The sequence below is a fragment of the Aricia agestis genome, chromosome 1, assembly GCF_905147365.1.
Source record: "Aricia agestis chromosome 1, ilAriAges1.1, whole genome shotgun sequence".
In the NCBI taxonomy this organism is placed as follows: domain Eukaryota; kingdom Metazoa; phylum Arthropoda; class Insecta; order Lepidoptera; family Lycaenidae; genus Aricia; species Aricia agestis.
In genome coordinates, this window is record NC_056406.1 from 20,477,042 (window position 1) to 20,503,903 (window position 26,862).

Consider the following 26,862-nt stretch of genomic DNA (forward strand, 5'->3'; position numbering starts at 1 on the left):
AAACCGGGTCTTAATAATTTTGGACCTTTCATTTCATTACTTTGACTTTGGTCAGTGATGCATAATTTTACATGTTTCAATGTAGAAATTATAAATTATGAAGTAATCAAGAAGTAATTAACATTTTTACGTATCATTGAAATCTATAGAATCTCATGTTTTAAGTTTTAACCTTCACAGATAAATCTTGATTGTTTAACTGCAATTTGTGATTGAATAACTGTGATTACACAAATTGAGACGTCACAGAAAGGTCGCGTAAAATATTTTGTAACATTGAATACGGCGATAGAAGTCAACTCCAAATTAGGAAATAGGAGAAGCAAATTTTGTATTTGACTTCCAAAAAAAAATTGGCCAAGTGCGAGTTGGACTCGCGCGCAAACGGTTCCGTACCACTAGAGCAAAAAAGGCTAAAAAATAAAAACGTATTTTTCTCTGGGAGCCCCCCTTAATTACTTAATTTCGTTAATTTTATTATAATTTATTAAAATATAAATACAACTGAGCATTTTGTGAACATTTCAATTGCCTATGTGTTGCCATTATTAATTTACGTTTGTCGTATGGGAGTTCAAATCAAATTAATATTTAAGGGGGGGCCCTTAAATATTAATTTGATTTGTTTGTTAGTAATTGTTGTTATAGCGGCTGCGGCAATAGAAATACACAATCTGTTAAAATTTCATGTAATCAACAAGACCTCGTTGACAACGGAACCCTAACGGAACCATAACCAGCTGATTTTTTGTATATTGATAGGATGATAGGTTAATAGAACTATATAATTTAAGAGTAACACCTACATATAGAACAATCCAAAATTTATGACCATCAAATCGAAATATTACATCCTTTCTATCTCTGTTAGCTACCACTTTTGAGATTTTTTTAAGAGGAAATTGTTGTTCGTCTTATCAAAATGAAGCTACTCACTAAAAGTTAGCTTGATAATAATAAAAAAAATTGTTCTGGGGAACCTGTACTATTAGCTAAAAACTTATAACTCGAGCACAGAATACATAATATTAGTACAAACTCACTACATTCTACAAAACTCGAGTTAGCCGTAGAGCATGCTGCATGCTAAAGAATTGAAAAATAGACATGGCTGATACAAAATTTTACTTAGGTGCAAGAAAAATGTAGCGACTTATTCAATTTACGGATATCAATAGCAAATAAGAATTGGTGAATTCAATAAAGTATTAAAAGTTAGGGTGGGTTGCACCATAGGCGTGGTTAAAGTTAAATATAAGTTTACTTACACATAGATATTGGATAATTTAGTTTTTTGTACTGTATTGTTATTTATTAGCCTATTATTAATTTTTCATGACTTACGATTTTTAGTTCCTTACTTTGTATAAAGATGGCGCTTCACGTAGGTAGCAGATAATCTCTCAAGAGTCAAGACGAGCTTTCTGAGGCCAAGGCCTTTGGATATAAATTAAGGTTTTCACTTTTCATACTTCGTTTTGTTTTATCTAAGATTTTTGTTTAGTGTCTTTTTCGATGAAGAAGACAAAGTACTAGGCCTTAGATACATTAAATAAGTATATTATAAAATGTTCATGTTTTTTTAAGTTTCTCGTTTTAAATAATCTTAGCTATAGTATTCATTTATAACTTTTTTATGAAAATTGGGGAAGACGAGCAAATTTTTAATGAAGACTGATGTTTATTATCGTTGACGCTCAATGTACTCAATGAATGCTTACGAACAAACGCCAACATCAAAGATACTGTCTATGTGAATCATGATTGTAGCCTGTAGGTAATTATAGATTGCATTTGTCTAACCGCCGTACTCAGAGACATTTAATTATGATTAACCTTCAATTTAATGAAGAGTTTGACAGATAATGTATGGGACGTATGTCAAAATTTTGAATTAATTAAGTACATTTAAGTAATTAATGTACCACTCTGAGTGCGGCAGTTAGTATTTAATAACTTTAAGTTTTTTCACTAAAAACTATACGAATACTTAACTATTTTTCTAAACGTGTGTATATTTTGTTACTAAAGATCGTGCTGTGAATTGGTGATGTTTGTTAAATTATTATTAGTATAGTAACTTGTAATCTTCTGATAATGTGTGCTCAGTTTTGAGATGTTATTAAACCATCGATGACATTTTGGAATTTTATTAACAGTTGTGTAATAAGTATTAAGTAATAACTAAGAACAGTGAAATGTGAATGAACATTGTTATGTAATAATATTATTGGACTTATATCGAAGCTGTTTTAAAATTTACTTTCTATTTGGAAATTAACTTTGACATTTAGGTTTAATAATTTTACAATAAACTATTGCGAATTGTCTGCATAATATTTTATGTTTTACTGTTACCAATTACAGTTCCCAATTAACACTGAAAGTTTAAGAAACGCTAAAGTAAAAGTTATCCACAATTTACTCACAGTAATTACATTTTTTTTAAGACTAATGCTCCATTGTTTTTATTATAAGTACAACAACTCACATAGTAACTTATTTGTTAATGTATGCCAAAAAAGCAGTAGAAATAGACACAGTACCTATGAGTATATTATATACTGTATAGGCAACAGTAGAAATAGGTAGAAAACCCACTTAAATGCTTAGTGAATAGTGATTAACTGATTATTATCTATATTTCGAGGTCATGTCTATTGTGAGTGTGACCATGCCCCCCTCGGACACACGGGGGGTACAGACTACGGTTACTATTAGGGAGCTGTTTGATGACCACCAAAAACTACGGTATATCCTGACATTCTTAATAATAATAATTAGACTTAAATATCTCCTTAGTTTTAATATCGTTTTAAAGTTGTAAGTATGTTCATAGTTACTTTTATACCTATATGGCTCTGTTCTGACAGGATTTAAGTGCTTTGGAATTAATTAAGGATTAATTTTTATCCTTTAGCCCCTTGGTTTAAATGGCAAGTAAAATTAAATTCAAAATTCATTCTCGCTCCCCATCCTCGCTAGTATAACTCGGACAAATAAAACGCATCTTATAAATTAATTTAATACTTTATTCTTAAAATTAGGTAAACCTATTATGTGCATATAAAACTTTTTACAAAAATCTTCGTACATAGTATAGTATAGTCTGTCAAAAAAGTGAAGAAATTAAAAAGTGGCAACATCGTAGTGTCATTCCTTTTTTCTTAGATTGATTTGAAAGGGATGACACTACGATGTTGCCTCTTTTTAATTTCTTCACTTTTTTGACAGACTATACGATTGTGTATTCTTACTTTCACTATACAGAGAATTCACCGTGGGTACATTTCACCTAAAACGGAAACATAAATAAACACCATTTTACCAAAATATATTTAAATAAGTTTTATTCGTATAATAAATAACTTAATTACGCCACATGGTTTGTACAATTTTGTTAGGGCGATAGACCGGAGCCAGGGGTAAGATCAACACTAGCTATAGTCCAGGCGTACACTAGGTATAGTCGAGGGGGTGGGAGAGTGGGTATAGTCCGGGAGGCTTAGAGCCGGAGGCCGGGGTTGCGCGAGCGCACGAAGTTGAGCAGCTCGTCGCTGTCCTCGCAGACGAAGGGCTTGACGTGGTGGCACGCCACGTCGTGCCATTTCACTCCGTCGTTGTAGAAGTTGTTCAGGATCGCCAGGCAGGACTCGTCGTTACCCTGTCGCAGAAGTCACATGTTAGCAATTTAGAATCATCAGCAGACTTAGCATGGCCAGCATATAAAAATAAAGGTTTCTAATTGTTACGGTAAAATAGACGAAGTAATGGACTGACAAAGGGACATAGGCAGTTTTAGGGTTCCGTAGTCAACAAGGAACCCTTATAGTTTCGGTCTGTCCGTCCGTCTGTCTGTCTGTCTGTCTGTCTGTCTGTCTGTCTGTCCGCGGTTTTGCTCAGAGACTATAGGACCTACAAAGCTGCAGTTTGGCATGAATGCACATATTAATGATGCCGAAAAAATGGTACATGAAATCTTATTATTTTTTTTTTTAATGGGGATCACATCAATCGGGGATTAATTTTTTTTCGCGTCCACCCTATCGTGTGGGGTATCGTTGGATAGGTTTTTTAAAAATATTATGAGTATTCATAGATCATTTTCCGATTTAGGTATCGTTTCTGAAATATTAAGTTTTAAAGTGGAAAAAATCGTTAGAGTCCAGTGTCCCCCCCTTCTATCAGCTAAACGGTGGCTTCTGGAAATGTGAAAAAATTCACGAGAGTAGGAAATAAGCTGAATTTAAAAGGAAAACTGTCACGGCTAAGAAGACTTCATAAGTTATTGAGTAATAGTCGATCAACTAAAAAAATGTATTCGGTGAAGTATAAACTAAGTACTTATAAAGGAACTTTTCGTTCAAATTCCTTTGTAAGTAGGTAACTGAGATGGTGTTGTTAGTAGTGTAAAACACGTTATAAATGTACAATGTACATTCATTGACCATACCAAAATTTAAAAAAAACTACCAGTACTACTGAACCCTATATTGCGCGTAGACCGGCACGCACTTGGCCGGTTTTTATTTATCCTTTCAGCGTTTCTATCCTTTCGCATATTCTTCTTGTTCTCATTCTTTTGTGGCCATGCTAGGTCTGCCGGTGTGGCCAATATGCCTGAGATTGGCATAAGCTTCGCTAAGGGATATAATTATCATACTCACGCGGTGCTCTGACAACCCTAGCCTTTTTTAAAATTTTATCAGAACTCCCTAACGGCGGTTCCCAATATTTGATCTATCTCTGGTTTTGCCCCACTAGAGATAAGAATAGCTCACAATTAACATAAAATATATGTCTCTAATGTCTAATCTGAGCTATTCCTATCTCTAGTAGGGCAAAACCAGAGATAGATCAAATATTGGGAACGGCCGTAAGTGAACATAATAGTGTCTTAGGGTAGAGTCTTCAGCTTTACACTACTCTGAAAACTGTAAGACGCGTGGTGAGAGAAGTATATTTCTTTATAAAATTATAACAAACTAGCTGTTACCCGCGACTTCGTCCGCGTGGACTTTATAGTTGTTCCCGTACATCGATTGAATAGTTTACGTGCAAATCAGAAAAGTATATTGTGTGGGAACCGCATATTTTTCCGGGACAAAAACCATTCCTTGTCCCAGATTCAAATTAGTATCTCCAATCTCCATGCCAAATTCATCAAAATAGATTAAGTAAATAGTTTAGGCGAGAATCATAAAAGTTTATTATGCGGGAACCGTATATTTTCCGGGATAAAAAGTATCCCTTGTCCTTTCCGGAGACTGAAAGTATTGCCATACCAAATTTCATCAAAATAGATTGAATAGTTTAGGCGATAATCATAAAAGTTTATTGTGCGGGAACCGTACATTTTCCGGGACAAAATTAGTATTCCTTGTATTCCCGAGACTCAAAGTATTTCCATACAAATTCCATACCAAATCATAAAAGTATATTGTCCAGTAACCGTACATTTTCCCGGGACAAAATATATCCTATGTTCTTTTTCAGGACTTAAAGTATCTTTATACCAAATTTCAGCAAAATGGGTCCAGCAGCTTACGTGTGATGTCGTGACCACGCGAAATATAACGTTCCGCGGAGACAAATTAGTCCACAAAAAATAGCCTATGATCCTTCACGTGGTCTACTTCTTATCTGTGCCAAATAACAGAAAAATTGCTCCAGTAGTTCGTGAGATAAGCCCTTTCAAATAATTTCCCCGTTTTTTTCCACATTTTCCTCTATTTCTTCGCTCTTATTAGTTTCAGTGTGATAAAATATAACTTATAGCCTTCCTCGATAAATGGGCTATCTAACACTGAAAGAATTTTTCAAATCGGACCAGTAGTTCCTGAGATTAGCGTGTTCAAATAAGCCCTTTCAAATAATTTCCCCCATTTTTTCCACATTTTCCTCTGTTTCTACGCTCTTATTAGTCAAGTGGCGTGATAAAATGTAGCCTATAGCCTTTCTCGATAAATGGGCTATCTAACACTGAAAGAATTTTTCAAATGGAACCAGTAGTTCCTGAGATTAGCGCGTTCAAATAAGCCATTTCAAATAATTTCTTCCGTTTTTTCCATACTTTCCTCTATTTCTTCGCTCCTTTTAGTCTTAGCGCAATAAAATATAACCTATAGCCTTTCTCGATAAATAGGCTTTCTAAAACTGACAGAATTTTTCAAATCGGACCAGTAGTTCCTGAGATTAGCGCGTTCAAACAAACAAACAAACTGTTCCGCTTTATAATATTAGTATAGATGTTGAGTACTATGACCTTACGACGACCCTGTGTATGTAGTTAGAATCGGTAGAGTTCCTAAAGCAGAATACACTGAACTAAAAATATCAATCATGATTCATATTATTATTTCCGGTTCTTTTGCTTTATATATTTACAATCTGCAGTTCGTTGCCTCTAGGTAAAATACAATTAGTAGACAAAATAGTAGGTAATCTAATGGTAGAGTAGGATATTTGTATAGAAATTAGAAATGTTCGCTAATAGGCTTTAGACACTGTTTGCTCTACCGTTAGAACTCAGAAGGCTGTTCCTATAGATATTTTATTTCATGCGCCTATTCCAAAGACCTCTGTTTCTTATGTCAATGGGCAATGGCCTATTCTGTTAGTACTCAGCACCTTCTAGTCATAATTAAAACCCAGGTACTAGGAAATAATAATATAATGGAGTAACTACAATTATAATTGCCAAATAGATCTTAACTCGCCGTTTTAAAACCCTCATTTTAGATATTCTCATGAGAACGATTCAGTTGTCCATTGTTAAACATACCTACACGGTACACCGTTAAGATATTTGCGCTCGATTGGTTATTCGAAATAGGTTTTTGTTATGTTCATGATGTACTGATTATGCTAATGATTTCTACATAATACAAGCCTTTGACCGTAGTTTTTAGCGTAGTACAAAATATATTCGAACCATATTCGAACGTAAACATAATGTATGGTAGAGTAAAACGCTAGTGTTAAAAGTACCTTACGAACATAATACTACTCACACATGTTTAAACAAGAGAAATGGCAGTTTAATAAGGTGGTAAACCATAAAGTATAAACTTAGAAGACACTAATAGCTAGTCCTCTACCATTGCGGATAAGCTAATTGCAGTTGTCATTTAAACTTGAGATGAATGTATTAACCTTGTTTGTTTTGTCAGCTATGTATTTCTATTAGACAGTAGATCTTAAATGTTGATTACTGACTATGTATTGTTTATAATATCTAGTATTTAAAATTTAAATCAATATATCTAATGAAATAACGTTCTAACTTCTAGTCAAAAAAATAAAAGTTTTTAATAAGTACTACTAACCGAGAAAGAAACTTCTCTACAATTCAAATACGGATTACGGTAGTCATCGACCGATTGGTTCTGCTTTCCTTTAAAACGCTAACGTTGAATATTTTACGACTTAAGCGGCACAAAGTTTTGTTACTGATGAGCGATGACAAATCGTTGAGAAATTCGCTATTTTCACCGCAACCAACTTTCGTTTTTTAAATGATTACCGAATAATCTCGAACATTACATAGTATTGAGTAATCGCACTCGAAGAAGAAAAGCGGACATCGGCAAACAACATTTAGGTACGACTGGTACGAGGTACGTTTGAACTTCCTATTACGTGTTTTGAATGTTTTAGTCAATTGAAATACCATTTATGGTGGTATCTGGGTTTGTTTAATGTCTGATTGTGGGTCTTTTCATTTTTTCTAGGTAAGTGGAACACATCCGTTTTTATAGGCATATAATATCATAGTTAGATAATGGGCACCAAGTACCTGTGCAGCCTCTCTGTTGTCGGGCTGGGCCTGTCCGTAGCCGCCAGTGTAGGACCAGTCGCCGGTGTTCCTCTGGGTGGTGGGTCCGATCTTGGCGCCGGAGCCGGACCAGAACCAGCCGTTGACGTTGGGGGGCTGCAGGTCCGCGCGGTCGCAGCCAGCGAAGTTACACTTGCGGCCCGACGTCCAAATATACCGCACGTTGCCACGGGCTATCTTCTGTTTGATGAACTCGTTTTCCTGTAAAGAGCATTCTCGTTATAATGGAATATTCCATGGAGCAGCGAACAATAGCAGGCACCTCCTGCACCGGCTATCTCGTATAAGTTTGCTACGCGCAATTCACACAATATATTGAATACTGATAAACATTTCTCTACATTTCTCTAAATGATGGAGTACGAAATTACAGGAAATGCACCGTCCCGCGTCCGTCATAAACTTCCGGCACTAGAAGTGGGCAACACGGCTACGCAAGAATGTGTACCGCGTCCCACTTGCGTGGCTCTAGCGCCTTATGAATAGTGCGTCGTGGAGTAAGTAACCCAGTCGGCCATTGCACCCCTTTCTCGCACGCGTTCCACGCTCTACAAACCCAATCAATCTCGTCGAAACATCCTTATCAATATGGATGATAACGTTTTTGTGTCTAAATATTCGTATACGCCGCGCGCCGTCGTACGTAATTATTATCCGGCGTGGTATCTCACGGGGCTGCGTAACAATGGGTATATTTTTGCGTTCGTCGGCACGTCGTAACCGCGGCAGGAAGCGCTCGGAGAAAATCTGTGTGAGCTTTTATTTCCCGTATGTCTCATCCGGTTTGATGACGCTTGTTAACGTGCTGACTGCTGAGCCCGCGCTTTTACCTGGGTTCTATCCACCGAGTCAAAGTTCTAAGATCAATAAAAACGTTCTTGCTAACGTAACATTTGAAGTCAAAATTTAACCTGCTTTGATATCTTCTCATTTAGATCCTGTCGTGATTCTCATCCGGCTTGAGTAATTAATTTGACCGTGTAAGTTACAATCAACATTTTACATTACTAATAGGTACACCGCCGAGAAAGTGAATGTATTGCGACTCACGATTGACCCTGTTATGTGATCAAACTGCAGGTACGCTGAACCGTAGCCCATCATGTGGAATTTTGCACAAGAGCGTTTGAGGCATTGCAGCATTCGCTCAAGTTTGTAAACCGTATTTACTCAAAATATCACATTTCGATAATTTCTGTTTTAAGCGTAATGTTGAACCCAATACATAATATTATAGTGTTCTATATTCACTGTTTAGCGTTGTTACACTATACACATGAAGCACAATTTGAAAACAGATTCGGTAGAATCAAAATTGATATGACCGTTTAACACAATGACAACTTGTGTCTTCAGGATAAATTATTGTTCCTACCCTACCTCGTTGTATTATTATCGTAACAAGATAACTGATAAGAGACAAGCCTAAAGCTTTCACATTCACGATGAGAATAACTTGTAATATTTTGTACTTGTTATTTAATAGCTAAGTATTTAATATCCGGTCAAGTGAGGCAAGTGTATACAGTTTAATCCGGGAGGACCCTTAAAGAAAGAAGAGCGCCCGTGGTCAGTGGTCTACTGGCTTGAAATGTTACCCGGGAGGAGGCTTCCGGCTAAGACGAAGCTAAGTATCCGAAAATGTTACCAATCCGAATCCGAAAAATTCTTAACAAGAGCTATGGCCTTTTGGCTTTTATGAATGTTCTTTTAATTCATCAACAGAAGAATGCTTCGAACCTGTGGTGTTTCTAATGAAACGGCGTCCATGCAGTGTCGGCGGCAGATGTTCCTCGCGTCCAACCAGTCCACCTCCAAGTTGCGGGTCGGGGCGTGCTCCCAGCTGAAGAAGTACGAGTGTGAAACGCCTCTAGCATCGCGGTACGTAGAGTGGCGTACTCCTGCACAAAAAAGAAAAAAAAAATAACAATGTTGAATTACATTCGTAATTCGAATGCTTTTGAATCTACAGTGTTTGAATCAACTGAATGTTATAATGCAAAACTTAAAAATATGTACCTAAACCAGAACAGGAAATATCTCTTAACGAAGTGCCTAACGAAATAAACGGACCAAACGATGCGGCACAGATTACAGCTAAAATAACAGTAAAAAATTTAAAAGCCCAAGTGTGGAAAAATAACTTAAAATTCAACCTTCAAAGCATCACTCAAGATGCTTTGCGGACCGGCAATCGGCATTGAAGATGTGTTGCAAAAAGTGGATGTTACTTGTTATTTGGCTTTGTTCTTTCGGATCTCACGGTAAAGTAATAATTTTTAGCCGACTCGAGACCGTAAATTATCAAAAGAGCGCGAGCGTCGAGATAAAATTGCCGCAGTTATTATTTTGTAAGGTTAGTTCGGTTCACAATACCACACGAGTGCGGTTTCAACATTTGGCCTAATAGATGCGTCGCGTTGTTAAATGTATAAGCTGCAGAATGCAGACCACTAAGAGCCTCATACAAAAGCAAGGTGTGTCGAAATACGAGTCACAACTCACAAGGCACGTTGCAAAACACAATATAATATTTTACATGACATACTTCACCGCATAGGGATATCCTCGTAAAACTAACGATCCTAATTATAATTAATGTCGTGATCGTTAAAGTAATAAATATTATACAACACCCCTATGACCTGTCTAATACTGAATTTATGAGTGTTAAAAAAATTTGATTAGAGGGCTAGGCCTTGAAGGCTTTTTAGGGTTCCGTACCTCAAAAGGAAAAAACGGAACCCTTATAGGATCACTTTGTTGTCCGTCTGTCCGTCCGTCCGTCTGTCAAGACCCTTTTTCTCAGGAACGCGTGGAGGTATGAAGCTGAAATTTATATCAATTACTCAGGTCTACTGTCCCTTGAAGCTGTGAAAAAATCAAACTTCTAAGCCAACGCAATCAAAAGATACAGCCGTTTATGCCGCAAATTTTCGACACTTGCAAGGGAATCAAAACCTACAGGGTGCTTCCCGTGAACTCAGAATCTTGAAATTTGGTACGAAGCAACGTCTTATAGCATAGATAAAGGAAAAATTACGAAAACCATAAATTTTTAGTTACATCACATAATATATTTTTTTTTAATAATTTTAAACTTACTACCCATTTCCTCATAAACGCGTAGAGGTATTAAATTGAAATTCATACCAAATACTCAGGTCTATAATACCTTTAAGCTGTCGGAACCCTCGGTGCGCGAGTCCGACTCGCACTTGGCCGGTTTTTTTACTTATAAATCGAAGCTCTCCTAAGATAGCAGTTACACTTGTCGGTCCATACTAGCTACTACATATTGTGTCTCTGTGTACGTTTTGGTACGTTGGTAAATAAATTATACAGGGTGTAACAATACTCAAGTGATAATACTTTTGTGTATGTGTTCACTGTTGAGTTGACTGTGAAAGTAACAGCGCTGAAAGAGCAACTTGTGTATGGGCAAATTCACGACACGGAGCTCTGGGCTCTGGCCCATACAGTTCACAAAAATGCTTTTTGAGCACTGCTACACATAACACACCTACACACAGTATGTCACTTAGTTTTGTTATACACTGTATGTTTACTACCGAGCTTTTTGTTTGTAGTCAATCCGAACACACATTTCTTCTTTGTCGTTTTCTCCATTACTGAAGGTCGCGCCTGGAAAAGTTTTCCTGTACTTTGGTTGTTCTCTCTTCCATTTTGTTCGGTCTTCTGCTTCTTTAAGGGCGGCTGTTATTTTCAGTCCAGTGAGTGTCGTAATTTGGTCACACCATCGGGTAGGTGATCGACCCCTGGGTCGTTTGCCTTCAATTTTTCCCGTGACTATTAGCTTTTAAAGGTCGTCTGGTTGCCGGCGTGCGATGAGACCAAAATAGGAATAAAATTCTCCTGTAACATGTTGTCGATAGTCTGACTTTAACACTGAGCTGGTCGAGAATAGATATGTTAGTACTTTTGGCTGACCACGGTAAGCGAAGCATTCTTCGCCAACACTACATTTCAAATGCGTCGATCTTTTTGCGGTCTGCTGCCCGGAGAAATATAGAGAAAACCAATGTTATGTTTGGACGAGTCTTTTGTTCGTATTTGTTTTTCACGTTTTTCCATAAACGTGTTAGTCGGCTCATAGCTGATTTGGTCATTTGCGTCCTTTTGATTTCTCCATCGCTGCCGCCCTGGCTCGAGAGCAATGATCCTAGGTAAATGAAGCAAGTTCTGCGGTTCTAGAGTATTGACCAGTTCTAGAGTATTGACCACAACACACATTTATTGGTTGGTAAACCTACAGGACAAAATACCTATGTACGATGCCACAGACGATGCTTTGTGAATTGTGAGAATAGTGCGTGAAACATTCCATGTAACCTTATAATAAATCAGTTACTTTTGTATGTTCTGTAATCTATTTATTTAGCATACGTTTGCAACAAAGAGTCTTTGTTGAAATTGTATCCGAATAACGGACAATGTTAACATGAAAAGCACTCCCACATGATGCAACTGTCATGGGAGACGCCCTTGGAAGCAAATCTTGTTAATGTAGAGCAGTGTTTTTCAACTAAACATTTCAATATATTTTGTGCCTATAAAAACATAGGAACACAGCTCAAGCCTTGCTTTAATTTTTAATTAAAAAAGTACTTAAATCGGTTAAGTTTTGGTGCAGAAATCAGGGGAAAACGAATCGTTGATTTTCTGTTCAGAATTTTCATTTTTTTTTAATGAAATAAGGGGGCAAACGAGCAAACGGGTCACCTGATGGAAAGCAACTTCCGTCGCCCATGGACACTCGCAGCATCAGAAGAGCTGCAAGTGCGTTGCCGGCCTTTTAAGAGGGAATAGGGTAACAGGGGAGGGTAAGGAAGGGAAGGGAATAGGGGAGGGTAGGGAAGGGAAGGGAATAGGGGAGGGTAGGGGAAGGGAATAGGGTAGGGGATTGGGCCTCCGGTAAACTCACTCACTCGGCGAAACACAGCGCAATCGCTGTTTCACGCCGGTTTTCTGTGAGAACGTGGTATTTCTCCGGTCGAGCCGGCCCATTCGTGCCGAAGCATGGCTCTCCCACGTATATAATTCAAGCTGTCATACAGCATACTGTAGTCGACTTGTCTTTATCGCGCTCTGCGGGGGGAGGCTTGAGGTTAGGTTAGACAGCAATTAGATTTTTACAAGTAATTAGTTACTTATTTTTTATTTCTCTAGCCCTTGGTGAATCCTCTTAAATCACGTGATTATTTACTTCATATGAAAGTGTTCGCGCCTTATGATTTTTCAAAAGCTATGTGCCATATTTTGAAATTATAATATTTTATGGATTTACCCACTGGCCGCATTACGAACTTACATAATATTTTGAATTAATTAATTATTAAATATGACCCATTTACCTACAAACACATTTTGAGACGAAAGTAGGTGGTCATTAAAATAGGCACATTAATTAGACCTACCTATCTAAGTAGGTATAGTCCACATAATATTACCTGTATAGTCAGGGTTCCTTAGGGAAGGTAGGGAAGGGAAGGGAATAGGGGAGGGCAGGGAAGGGAATAGGGTAGGGGATTGGGCCTCCGGTAAACTCACTCACTCGGCGAAACACAGCGCAAGCGCTGTTTCACGCCGGTTTTCTGTGGGAACGTGGTATTTCTCCGGTCGAGCCGGCACGAATGCCGAAGCATGGCTCCCCACGTATAAATTCGATTCGTGAAATTCGGCATGAATGCACATACATATAAACGGTGTCGACAAAATGGTATATTATAAAACCTTTAAAAAAATTTATGGGACCTCCCTTACACAAGTAATATAAGAAAGTCTTTTTATTTTGCGTCCACTCCACCGTGTGTGGTGTCGTTGGATAGGGTTTTAAAAATATTATTAAAAAAATATATAGTATTATTATTCGAAGAAGTACCTATGCAAAGTTTTAAAGTGGAAGAAATCGTTATTGCCCAGTGTCTACCCCTTCTACGAGCTATTAGCTAAACGGTTGATTCTGAAAAATATGTGGAAAAATTCACGGGAGTAGGAAATATGCTAAATTTAACAAAAAAATTGGTCCCATTGGTCACAGACCCCGCCGCTTTTTTTTTCTTGTCGCAACTCGTATGACATTCGCATCCGCATAAAAATCCGCATAGATTTAATGCGGATGCGGATGCAGATGCGGATGTCCAAATATATGCGGATGCGGAGCTACTATCAAGCAATTTTTGTGAGTAGCTTGTTTTTCGATAAGACGAATAACATTTTTATTTGCGAAAAATCTTAAAAGTGGTAGCTAACAGAGATAGAAAGGATTTCATACTTTGATTTGATGGTCCTAAAATATGGATTGTTCTATTTGTAGGACAATGTTACTCTTAAATTATATAACTATTAACATATAACAACATACAAAAAAGTCTAGTAAGTAGTTCGATCGAAGTATGAAATCATTTCTATCTCTGTTAGCTATCACTTTCAAGATTTTTCGCCGATAAAAATAGAATGGAATAAACTTTATTGCGTTCAACATAATATTGTACAGACATAATTTAAAAGTACATTCAGCAAAACAAATGTTGTTCGTCTTATCAAAGTGAAGCTTCTCACAAAATATTAGCTTGATAGTAATAAAAAAAAACTTGTTCTAGGGAACCCTGACTAGTAGGTACTTCATTTTATAAGTATAAAATTTGTGGAATTTAAGGTGCATACAATAGCATTACGTTATTAGTTACCTACCCTCATTTTAGGTATCAAAATATCAGTTTTAGGTATCGAGGCTTCTCGACCACACCTTATCTATCTTGGAACTATTGTTAATGCTTAATAGTCGGATAGAACGTGACTTTACTAATAGGCATGCATGGACAACGAGAATCATCATTTCAAAATAGGCCATTAAGTCGCAAGGTGATCCGCCAGTCACTGAGCATCTTCAGACTAATCTCGTGTAATTACGATATTTTACGCAAGAAAGGACGCGCCGACTGTATTCCTTTCTCTTGGTATGTTGCAAAATAGTGCTCATATTGTGACCTAGGTGATCTAAGAAGTCTTGACCTTTCGATTGGAAAGGAATCCATATTACGCGAACTGAGGCAACGCTTACTACATGCCTATTTCGTGTTGATTGATTACTGACTCCTATCTATCAATTTGTCTGTCGATGATCGGTTTAAGTTGGTTCGTTCCGAATCCGTTAAACACGACCCAGAGTGTCTGTGAGAAGTATTTGTGTAGTATATGTAGTTTATCTGATGTTTCATCTGCTGTCAATTAGTGATTTTTCATTGGTTCGTGTTTTTCGAGTTTAGAACGCAGGGTTGCGAGAGGCTCTTATGTCCGGTTTTTAAAGGTTTTTCACAGGAGCTTATCAATTCCCTAACACTTTTGATTGGTTTACGTCAAACAGTTAACCAATGCTATTAATAAGATAAACTTTAGTCAAAAAAACCTTAGTAATAAACTGCGAGGAACTTACGTGTAGCGCAGTTCCTGGGGTCAGGTAGAGCCAGTCTCCTCTGGGCCTGAGCAACACAAAGTACCGCCAAGAAGGCAGCTGCGATCAAGCCGATGTGTCGGCTCATCTGTAACAAGGTTTATAATGAACTTCTAAAAAGATTCAATTCTTCTAATTAACTTCGAAAGAATTAATAATCAACAGATTATTAGTTATACCTAATACATCAGCTAGTCCGGAATGGAGTCAGGGATTGCTTATGAGATACACATTACACAATCTGTAATTCTGTAACCTGTGATTCCGATAATACCTTGTCGATAGATACAATTCTGCTATCGAGAAGATGCATTATACTGTTTTCCAAGAGTATAATATAATATGACTGATGACTCTCATAAATTGCGTACACATATATTTTGTGCTCTAATATAAACCCGACTTCCAAGGTAAAAACAATATTCCTAAAATTATCTAAAAAGTATGAAATAATTCTTATTCTTCTATGTGCCTTTTTCAAAATTCGACTAAACCTCAACTTATTCTGTACTCAATTTTCATTCGTTTGAAGTCGGCATCAGCCTAGAACTGAGATACTTAACATAGAACTTAGCCGGTGCCCGGTACTGACTTCAAAATAATGAAAATTAAGTACAGAATAAGTTTAGGTTTATTCGAATTTTTAAAAAGGCACTAATGAAGAATAAGAATTATTTTATACTTTTTAGATCATTTTAAGAATATTGTTTTTACCTTGGAAGTCGGGTTCAATTTTTTGTTAAAAAAATAATAATTTTACTCTTTTTAGTTAGTTATCTACACGACCACTTTCTTTCCCTCGATTACTTATGGATCCCATCATCAAGTCACCTTTTTTATGAACATGGTACCAAATTTGGACTAAACCTGATACAAGAGCGAAAAAATCTTGAAAATCGGTCCACAAACGGCGAAGTGATCGTTGAACATACAAAAAAATATATACATATAAACAGACGAACATAATATAACCTCCTCCTTTTTGGAAGTCAGTTAAAATGCTTAGCAAGCCTGATTTTCACAAAATCAGCCAATTTTATAATATTGGTGTGGAATTTTATATTACGATACATTATTTTTCCATAATACGATTAGTCCTATACTAGACGTTCCGCGCGGCTTCGCCCGCGTAAATTATATATTTCACAGACAAATTAGTCCACAAAAAATAGCCTATGATCCTTCACGTAGTCTACTTCTTATCTGTGCCAAATAACAAAAAATTGCGCCAGTAGTTCGCGAGATAAATCCTTTCAAATAAGAAATCCCGTTTTTCCCACATTTTCCTCTATTTCTTCGCTACTATTAGTCTTAGCGTGATAAAATATAGCCTATAGCCTTCCTCGATAAATGGGCTATCTAACACTGAAAGAATTTTTTAAATCGGACCAGTAACTCTGAGAATAGCGCGTTTAAATAAGCCCTTTCAAATAATTTTCCCCCGTTTTCCCCACATTTTCCTCTATTTCTTCGCTCCTATTATTCTTAGCGTGATAAAATATAGCCTATAGCCTTCCTCGATAAATGGACTATCTAACACTGAAAGAATTTTTCAAATCGGACCAGTAGTTCCTGAGATTAGCGCGTTCAAACAAACAAACTAACAAACTCTTCCGCTTTATAATATTAAAGTATAGATAATGTCTAATTTTAAGTAATATTTAGGTAATTAAAATGGAATACAAGAAAGCCTCAAAATATCATTGTTATTAAGGACGTAAGCTCCGTTGTTTCTGAAGTTGTTCCTAATCATAGAGATATAATTCTGATATCTATGTTCCTAATCCTATATTTACTTGACGGTGGTTGTTCTTCGTCTAACTAATAATTATTGTACTAGGTACTAGTGTGATTTTAGACATGTTTGTAAACATGACGCTAAAAGTAAGATACACACTGCGTTGCTTTATCATATCTATAACATATAAGTACATAACCTTTTTTTTATCCGCAGCGGAAACCCATCATGGGTGCCCCGGGTTGGGGATGTGCCTCAGTTAGCTGAGCTTACCCACTAAAACAACCTGCGGTTTGCATTCAGCCTTAAACGGAGGGATGTCCTGGATCTGTTTAACACAGGATTCCCTCCACGACCGGCCGGTTTACCTCAAAGGGGACCGGACTTCCACCAAAGCTAGGGAACCCTTCAGTTTGCCGAAGCGTTCCCCTCGGCGCCGGGACTAGCTAAGCCGGGCGGGTTCCTATCCTTGCCCGGAGCCCAGGATTAGATGGAAGTTTGGAGATTCGCGTAACGACGCCTCCGCACTCCCGTCTTACGCCGGCGGAGCGGCACGGAGGATGGTTCATCCTCTCTGTTCCTCTCTGCGGCCTCTTTCTGCTAAAGGACGATTTCGCAGTAAGAGACCGCCGCCTGCCAGGCCTCATCGCTCTCGAGCACGAGAGCGAGAGGAACATATAGATAACCTACCTCAATCCTCTTTGGCCTTATCTATAGTCCAGACCCACTACCTACTAGGAATTTCAATTAAGTATAGGTGCTGATTTCTTTTGATGGCAATGGACCCAGAAACTACCATAGGATTGTCAATACGTGAAGTGAATTTATTTTGTTTTGTTTGTGAAAGCAGAACTCGCTTTGTTGACCTCCTTGTGGCATGCTTAAACGTTTTCAAGAAGCTGTTCGCGAGAAATCGTTGATTTAGGACGCACTTTAAACAACTGATCGATGTGCAAATTGAATCAGTGAAACTTCTTTCCAGCCAGGTTCCACCTGGATTAATTTATTAGCAACGCTAATTAGGGCCACCTATTCATTTTCCCGCTAAACAAAATCACAAGTTCATTCAACACACATATATCTAGTAAGTTAAAAAAATATATGTTTTGTAGGTGTACTACATAAGTGCCAAAAATTATCATATTTTGTTAATTTCACGCAATTTTCACTTTAACGAAAATTACGTATTAACTACTCTTGTTTAATAATATATTAAAGTAATAATTGTCAGTTTTTTTTTTTATTATGTCATGAAGCACTTTGCACTTGCGTACCTTAGGATCTGTAGTCGGTCGTCGAAGTAAATAGCGTAGGTTAGCGCGTGCGGCGACTGCAATTGGCGAGTTGTGAGGTCGGGTCGGGCGGGCGTCGGGTGCGACGAGCACGGAGGAACTAGCGCTCGCGCAAGCGTCCTCTCTAATTAAGCCTCCGACACTCATTCACTTTCACTTCCATCGGAGAAGATCCGCCCGCTTGCCCCGCATTGTCAATACATGTAATTCAAGGCGTGGAGACCTTCTAGAGGTCGTAGCCGGAAACACCATTATTTTTACATAACACACCCAAGTCAAATAAACACGTCTTGTGAGGTTTTTGTGTATAGGCCGGGACCGCACTTGCGCCTCTTCCGCTGTTGCGGATGTCCATGGGCTATAGTCATGGCCCATGGGCCATGGCTTTCCTAGTGTACTTTCGTTGATCTAGTAATCCGTTTACACGTTTGCGTTTAAAAATCGGCCAAGTGAGTTGGGCTCGCGCACAAACGGTTCCGTACTATTAAGGAGTGAGCACACTGAGACGGGCCGTGCCGGGGCTCAGCGTGCCGGGGTTCATCGCAAAAATCCGCCTCCATACAATTTGTATGATAGATTGATAGCGGATGCGCGTATCGCACACTGTGTCGGGGCGCAGCGGATTTCCGCTTCCATACAATCCAACCAATACAATACAATCCAATTGTATGGAGACGGACTTTTGCGATGAGCCCCGGCATGGCCCGTCTCAGTGTGCTTACTCCTTTATAGAGCAAAAAAATAGGAAAAAATAATGTGTTTTTTGTATGGGAGCAGTGGCGGGCAAGATCGAAACTTGATGTGGGCAAGATTATTTTGCGAGGCCCCCTGATGGATGACGCAAGAGGACAAATTTTGTAGAGACAGATTTTTTGATTCTTAGAGCGCTTACAGACGTGTCGGCGGCAGTCGACGGCAGACGACGGCACGTGTCGGCGGCAGTCGACGGCAGCCGTCAACAGTTTATCACGCTTGCAGTTGTGACGTAGCGCGTAAAGGTAAAGGTCCACTATCGTACGCAACGGACGTCTCGCATCAAACGGATTTTTTTTTACAGTACGTCCACTGTATCGGTAGCGTACGGATTACCGACTAGACAGTATGTTTATCTTCAAATTAGTCCAAAGAAAGTTTCTAAGTCAAAATTTCTGCTTTCGACTATTCCATCCATACCCCCCTTTTGAGCATTCATTTACTAGGCTATTCGATAATCCGTACGCTGCCGATTCAGCGGAAGTACTGTGAAAAAATTATCCGTTTGATGCGAGATGTCCGTTGCGTATGATACCGACCTGTGGCCGCTTACCTTTAGGCGGTACGTCATAACTGGGGGCCTACCACCACCTCTACTAACGGCCGTTCCCAATATTTGATCTATCTCTGGTTTTGCCATACTAGAGATAAGAATAGCTCAGATTAGACATTAGAGACATATATTTTATGTCAATTGTGAGCTATTCCTATCTCTAGTAGGGCAAAACCAGAGATAGATCAAATATTGGGAACGGCCGTAAACGACACCGTTTGGCGTTTGACAGATAAGCAATAATTACTTTAACGTCAAGCTAGCGATCTAAGCCCGGCCGCACATTGTCCGAAATTTCTGATCAGAAACAGTTGAACGTCCGCGCTGTCTCTTACATTTTGTACTGAGCCGAGTGAGCTCGAACTCGCCGGAAGGATATTTCGGATAGTGTGCGGGGTGGCGGTCCGGCGAAATTCAACTGTTTCTGATCAGAATTCGGATAATGTGCGGCCGGGCTAAAAAGTTGATATTTCACAGCGGATTTAACAATATTTTGCATTTTTTACTGTTTTTTAGTAAAATTATATTTTAAAAGTGAGTACGGTAATGTTATTGTAATCTTACAACAAAGTTTTACAACGGCTGCCGTCAGCTGCCGTCGACTACCGTCAACTGCCATCAACTGCCGCCGACACGTGCCATCAACTGCCGTCGACTGCCGCCGACACGTGCCGCACACTGCCGTCGACTGCCGCCGCCGATTTTTTTTGCATACAGAACTTTCTAAGAAATTAGTCCTTTTGTTTACAAATTGAGATTGATTGCACGTGTAGGTTTTTTTAGACCCTAGTCCCTAACTAATAATAAGGAGTCATGGATTATTAATATCTATTTGTTATCATAATATTCTCAGTTATAGTTACATAAACTTTCAAACTGTAAATACGGTTAGTAAAAGAAAATCACTGTATAATGACGAAAAAGTATTGATTTTTCTTCTCTCCATTTAACGACAACTCCATACAACGTCATAAAATGCACGGTCCCTTCAGTGTCGTTATATAGAGTTCACACTGTATTTTTATCACGCTAAGACTAATAAGAGCAAAGAAATAGAGGACAATGTGGAAAAAACGGGGGGAATTATTTGAATAGGCTTATTTGAACGCGCTTATCTCAGGAACTACTGGTCCGATTTGAAAAATTCTTTCAGTGTTAGATAGCCCATTTATCGAGGAAGGTTATAGGCTATATTTCATCACGCTTAGACTAATAGGAGCGAAGAAATAAAGGAAAATGAGGCATTTTCTATACAAAGCCGCGATTGACAACATCTGACACTTCATTGTCAATCGCGATTTATATAGAAAATGACAAGTTTTTGACAGAAAGTCAATTACCGTTACCGCCATGTTTCGCCGAGTACAGTATTAAATAAAATAAATAATGAAGGGGTCTCCCATACAGAGGCGGCGACCGCCCACGGCCTCACGGCCCGAGGGGCCTCGCACCCCTCGGATCACGAAGATTTTTTACAAAGAATTTACGAGTTTGGTACTCAACATTTTGTACTTAAATATTTTTTTTCCCTGTATGTGTGTAATCTGTAAGCTCAATACGGCACAATTAGGCATTTTTATTAATTCCGATTGACGTCCGATTTCGATAACGATGGACCGTGGAGCGCAAACTAAAGAACAGACTTTCGAAAGATTGAATTTGGTAATCGTTCGGGAACGCGATGGCACGCGAAGTACAAACACATGCCGAATCTAATCTTGATATATTATATCTGTGTGGTGCCCCCAAATCAACTGCTTGAGTACCTACATCTCGCGGGAACGGGAAACCGTACAAAGGACTTTCTTGAGTCCTTTCCCATAAATTCAAATTACTCGAACAATCATCTCTTCAACCATCACATTATTCACAATATCTATTTCTTTATAGATGTTCTTGAATTTGATGAAGTTAATATTTACTTATTTGTCCAAAATCACTATATGTTTCCATTTGAAATAAGTACTTCAGAGTTTAGATTATGATTCGAAATCACAATATCATCCAGATCAGGGATGTGGCGAATGTCCGCATCCGCATCCGCAAATGCGGAGCATCCGCATACATTTGGACATCTGCATCCGCATCCGCATTAAATCGATGCGGATTTTTATGCGGATGCGAATGTCATACGAGTTGCGACAAGAAAAGAAAAGCGGCGGGGTCTGTAAATGACACGTGCCGTTTGCGCGTGACAAATGACCAATGGGAGCGAAAAAGCCGGCCAAGTGCGTCTCGGCCACGCACAATACAGGGTACTGTAGTACCGCCAGTTTTTGATAAGTTTTGTATCGTCAATGAATGTACAATTATAACATGTTTTACACTACTAATAACATCATCTCAGTTCTATCAAAGGAATATGAACGAAAAATTCCTTTATACTTCTCAATAGCTTATAAAGTCTTTTTAAATTTTGCATATTTCCTACTCCCGTGAATTTTTCCGCATATTTTTCAGAATCAACCGTTTAGCTAATAACTGGTAGAAGGGGGAGACACTGGACACTAACGATTTCTTCCACTTTAAAACTTTGCATATTTCTTCGAATAATAATACTCGTAATATTTTTAAAAACCCTTTCCAACAACACCACACACGGTGGAGTGGACGCAAAATAAAAAGACTTATCCCCGCTTGGTGTGTAAGGGAATCAATTTTTGGTCCCATAACCTTTTAAAAAGTTTTATATACCAGTTTGTCGACACCGTTTATATGTATGTGCATTTATGCCGAATTTAGGCTTCGTAGGCTATTCTCTGAGCGAAATCGCGGAGAAACAGACAGACAGACGGACAGATAGACCGAAAATATAAGGGTTCCTTGTTGATTACGGAACCCTAAAACGGTCACAGGATCCGACGCGTTTATTGTGGTGCATTAATTATTGTTTTGTGTAAATTAATCACTACAAGTTTGTTTGTGCTTCTTACTTAATGAAGAACGGCATTATTACTATTAAATAATTTAAGTATAAGGCTTTATGGCTTATGCTCCTATTAATAAATTCGTGTACTTACTAAAAAAAAGTGGTAGAGTTTAATATAGGGGAATTTATGTAATTTTCATTTACAAATTATTATCTCTTTAATACAAAAGTATTATTATAGTACAGGTTGTAGCAAGTGGCAGCTAACAAAGATAAATATGATTTAATATTTCGATTTGATGGTCTTAAAATATGGATTATTCTATTCAAAATGCGTTTCAAATTGAAGCTACTCACAAAAAATTAGCTTGATATTAATTAAAAAATTTGTTCTATGGAACCTGTACTTACTATTATTTTGTGACAAATTATTTAAAAACTAAAATAATACTTTTTCATTTTATAAACTATATTAATTATGTAGGATCCGAAACATCTGCATCCGCATCCGTATCCGCGGATGTGAACCTCTAAAAATCCGCATCCGCATTCGCATCCGCGGATGTGAAAAAATCGGGATCCGCAACATCCCTGATCCAAATATATGCGTTTTTGGTATAAATAGCGAGGAATTCCCTCGATTACTTATGGATCCCATCATCAAGTCGCCTTTTTTATGAACATGGTACCTTTGGATTAAACCCGATACAATAAAAGTCGGTTAAAAAAGTATCTAAGATGTTGACCAGGGACGTAAGGTATCATCATGCCAAATTTCATTGAAATCGGTCCAGCGGATTCAGAGATTAGCCTGTACAAACAGACATACAGACAAACAGACAGAGAAGTTTATTTTCAATGTACAAAAATTTAACCTCTACGATTTTATTATAAGTATAGATATTTAAACAGAAAACATAGGTCCTTCCAAAAGTCGGTTAAAAAGTGAAGAAATTAAAAAGTGGCAACATCGTCATAGTAAAAGGAGGGGAAGTAAGTTATCTTCATACAAAGGCACCGCGCGCGGCTTGGATGTGTGCGGCGTGCGCCATAGTAACAATGCGTCGCCACACGGCACACAATAAAATCTCGGACAATATTTCGGCATAACCAGTCGGGGCTAACATTTTACGCTGCACGCTCGCGCTGCGCCGCGCCACGGCTAAACGAATCAAAAATGTCCGATCATAATCGCAGGAGTAATAGATATTATTATAATATTATTATGTTATATTATTTCGTTTACATTGAAAATCTATAGGAATAAAACTATTAAATAGTTCTTTTTATGGTAGAAATCAGCAAGCGCACTCAAACTACATAATATTCAAAGTAATATATAATCAGCTGATCTATGGAAAATCCGTCATCTTGATCTTTATTATTCACACTCTAAAACTAGAAAGAAAGCTTGTTATTTAAGCGCTTATTCCACTTGTCCTATTTAGAAGTCCTAGCTAGGATCCTACATAGGAGACTAATTAGTTCGCTTCTTATTCCACTTCTCCTAATTCAGTGACTAAATCAGTTGTCATTTTGGTCAGACGTCTTCTAACGGCCGTTCCCAATATTTGATCTTTCTCTGGTTTTGCCCTACTAGAGATAGGAATAGCTCAGATTAGACATTAGAGACATATATTTTATGTCAATTGTGAGCTATACCTATCTCTAGTAGGCATAGTAGGCATAAACTTATAATATAAGTTTATGCTAGTAGGGCAAAACCAGAGATAGTTCAAATATTGGGAACGGCCGTTATTGGCTCCAGTTCTATCAAAGCAACAAAAAATTGGTCTTCTCATAGGCTTAGCTATTGGCTCAATGAAAATAAATAATAAAAGGCGAAAAAGATGGTTGATAGAATTTTTGCTCCACGTAAAATTATGAATTATGAACTTTCTGAACTACTTGGAACCAGCAGACTTAAGAAATTACCTACGAATGGATTCCAGATCTAATAACATAATATAAATTGACTTTAATATAGATTTAGCAGTTCCCACTACAGATAAAAGGTTGAAACCATCTGGCAACACTGATTTAGTCATTCAGGAGCCACATTTTTTTCCGATTTAGGATCCTAGCTAGGATCCTAGCTTTCTAAATGTTATTCAACTTGACTAAAATTTTTAGGATCCTAGCTAGGACTTCCTAAATAGTACAAGTGGCATAAGGGCTTAATATAGGATAGCCGTTTATAGAGTCTCTAAAAAGATATTATATGAAAATTAACGCTTGTCTATAGTTTTATACTCTGTATACTGAATACTATACTCTGTATATCTGTACTCTATGGACTATGACGATTTTATTTTTAGTCTGTGATAATTTCTTTCATTTTTTCGTAATTTTTCATCAGCCAAAATTTTGCTTCTTGCTGTGATAAATTAAAATAATGGCTGATAATAAATTGTACGAAATATTAGGCGTGTCTAGAAGCGCTAGTGATTCTGAAATAAAAAGAGTAAGTACAAACGCGTGTGCAATTGGGTCTCATTCAACTTGTCTCGTAAACAAGCATGCTTTGTGAAGTAAATCAATGAAACCTTTGTCATGCAATGTTGCTCTGTGTCTAAATATCTCGTATTTTCATTACAGAACTATCATAAATTAGCGAAAGAATTTCACCCAGACAAAAACCCTGCGGCTGGGGATAGATTTAAAGAAATAAGCTATGCTTACGAAGTATTGTCTGATCCTAAGAAAAGACAAACCTACGATAAGTTCGGATTAAAGGGTCTTCAAGAAGGTGGCCAAGGCGGGGGCTTCCCTTCAGATGACTTCTTTGGTCATCTGTTCGGTGACATCTTCGGGATGGGCGGGGGACGAGGCGGCGGCCGCGGACGCGCCCGAGGCGAAGACACCATACACCCTTTGAAAGTATCTTTAGAAGACATGTACATGGGAAAAACTGCTAAATTACAACTTAGTAAAAATATTATCTGTGGTGCATGTAACGGTGTCGGTGGAAAAGCAGGGTCAGTTGTTTCATGTAGAGACTGTCACGGACAGGGATTGAAGGTGTACTACCAACAGATCGGTCCCCATATGACTCGTCAATATCAATCCCGGTGTCCTAGTTGTCAAGGACAAGGCGAAACTATCAATGACAAAGACAAGTGCACCAAATGTAAAGGTAAAAAGGTACTCAATGAAACTAAAATATTGGAAGTGCATGTAGAAAAGGGAATGAATGAGAACCAGAAAATTTACTTCCGTGGTGAAGGTGATCAACAGCCGGACACTCAGCCCGGGGATGTCATCATTGTGTTGCAACAAAAACCTCATGACTTGTTTCAAAGAACTGGCGATGATCTTGTGATGAAACGTGATATTACTTTGACCGAAGCACTGTGTGGATTCGAATTTGTAGTCAAACATTTAGATGGAAGAGATCTTCTCGTTAGACATCTACCAGGTGAGGTAATAAAACCAGGAGACCTAAAAGGTATTCAAGGTGAAGGCATGCCTCAATATAAGAATCCATTTGAAAAAGGTAATCTGTACATAAAGTTTGATGTAAAGTTCCCTGAGAATCATTTTGCTTCCGAAGAGCAAATTAAACAAATTGAAAGTATACTTCCTCCCCGTCCAGCATTTGTGATGCCCACAGGTGAAGATGTCGAAGAGGTGAACATGATGGAATACACCCCTAGTGACAGAAATCGTGGCCGAGAAGAGGCTTATGCTAGTGACGATGAGGAGCATATGCATGCAGGTCCAGGAGTACAATGTGCACACCAGTAGTTCAATTCAACCTCCAAATCCTCTCATAACTTGTACTGACAAGTCTCACACAACTTTTAAGTTAGGTAGACAATATTCATTACTATTATAATGCTAATATGAATATGACAATGCTAGAGTAGAAATACTAAATCAAATTATTTGCTAATTTGAATATTTTATAATCAGGGGCTCTTAAATTGTAAAGTATTTTACCTTGGCCTTTTAGGTGTAATTATAATTTAATATTTGTATAATGTGTGGAAAAGGTTAATTATGTAAAATTTCCAATCATTCATTCCATTAGCACAGGTGCATGTTAATTATATAATATCATCAGGGGTTAAGTGAGGCGAACAAAGCAATTGTTTTGCCACATTAAATGTATTTTTTCATTTAGAGCATTACTCATTGCCCAGGTTATTGTGATAGGCCTATACAAACTTGTAACAAACGGATTAAATTAATTTCAAAGTTGTTTACTTTTCCTTACCTAAGTTTGCTTGATATTGTGTTTTAGGTTTAGTGCCAGTGCCACTTGAGGCATTATTGTACAACCGTAGACATAATATGTATTGACCATTGGCAAAATAAATTAACTAAAAATTTTAACATTTGAA

General features: G+C 37.9%; 2 protein-coding genes across 2 annotated transcripts; one reads left to right on the forward strand and one right to left on the reverse strand.

Annotated features, from left to right (window-relative positions):
* Positions 1–3,220: 3,220 nt before the first annotated feature.
* Positions 3,221–18,503, reverse strand: LOC121725469. Its single transcript, XM_042112476.1, has 5 exons — positions 18,324–18,503; positions 15,294–15,399; positions 9,578–9,738; positions 7,799–8,038; positions 3,221–3,664 (listed from the first exon to the last, which is right to left on the reverse strand). The coding sequence occupies exons 1-5, from the start codon at positions 18,486–18,488 to the stop codon at positions 3,506–3,508; spliced, it is 831 nt and encodes a 276-aa protein (XP_041968410.1). The 5' UTR covers positions 18,489–18,503; the 3' UTR covers positions 3,221–3,505.
* Positions 18,504–24,849: 6,346 nt separating this feature from the next.
* LOC121734151 (dnaJ homolog subfamily A member 2-like) lies at positions 24,850–26,854 on the forward strand. The gene is made up of 2 exons (XM_042124592.1): positions 24,850–24,980; positions 25,115–26,854. Exons 1-2 carry the CDS (start codon positions 24,912–24,914, stop codon positions 26,261–26,263), a joined length of 1,218 nt encoding a protein of 405 aa, XP_041980526.1. The 5' UTR covers positions 24,850–24,911; the 3' UTR covers positions 26,264–26,854.
* Positions 26,855–26,862: the final 8 nt, after the last annotated feature.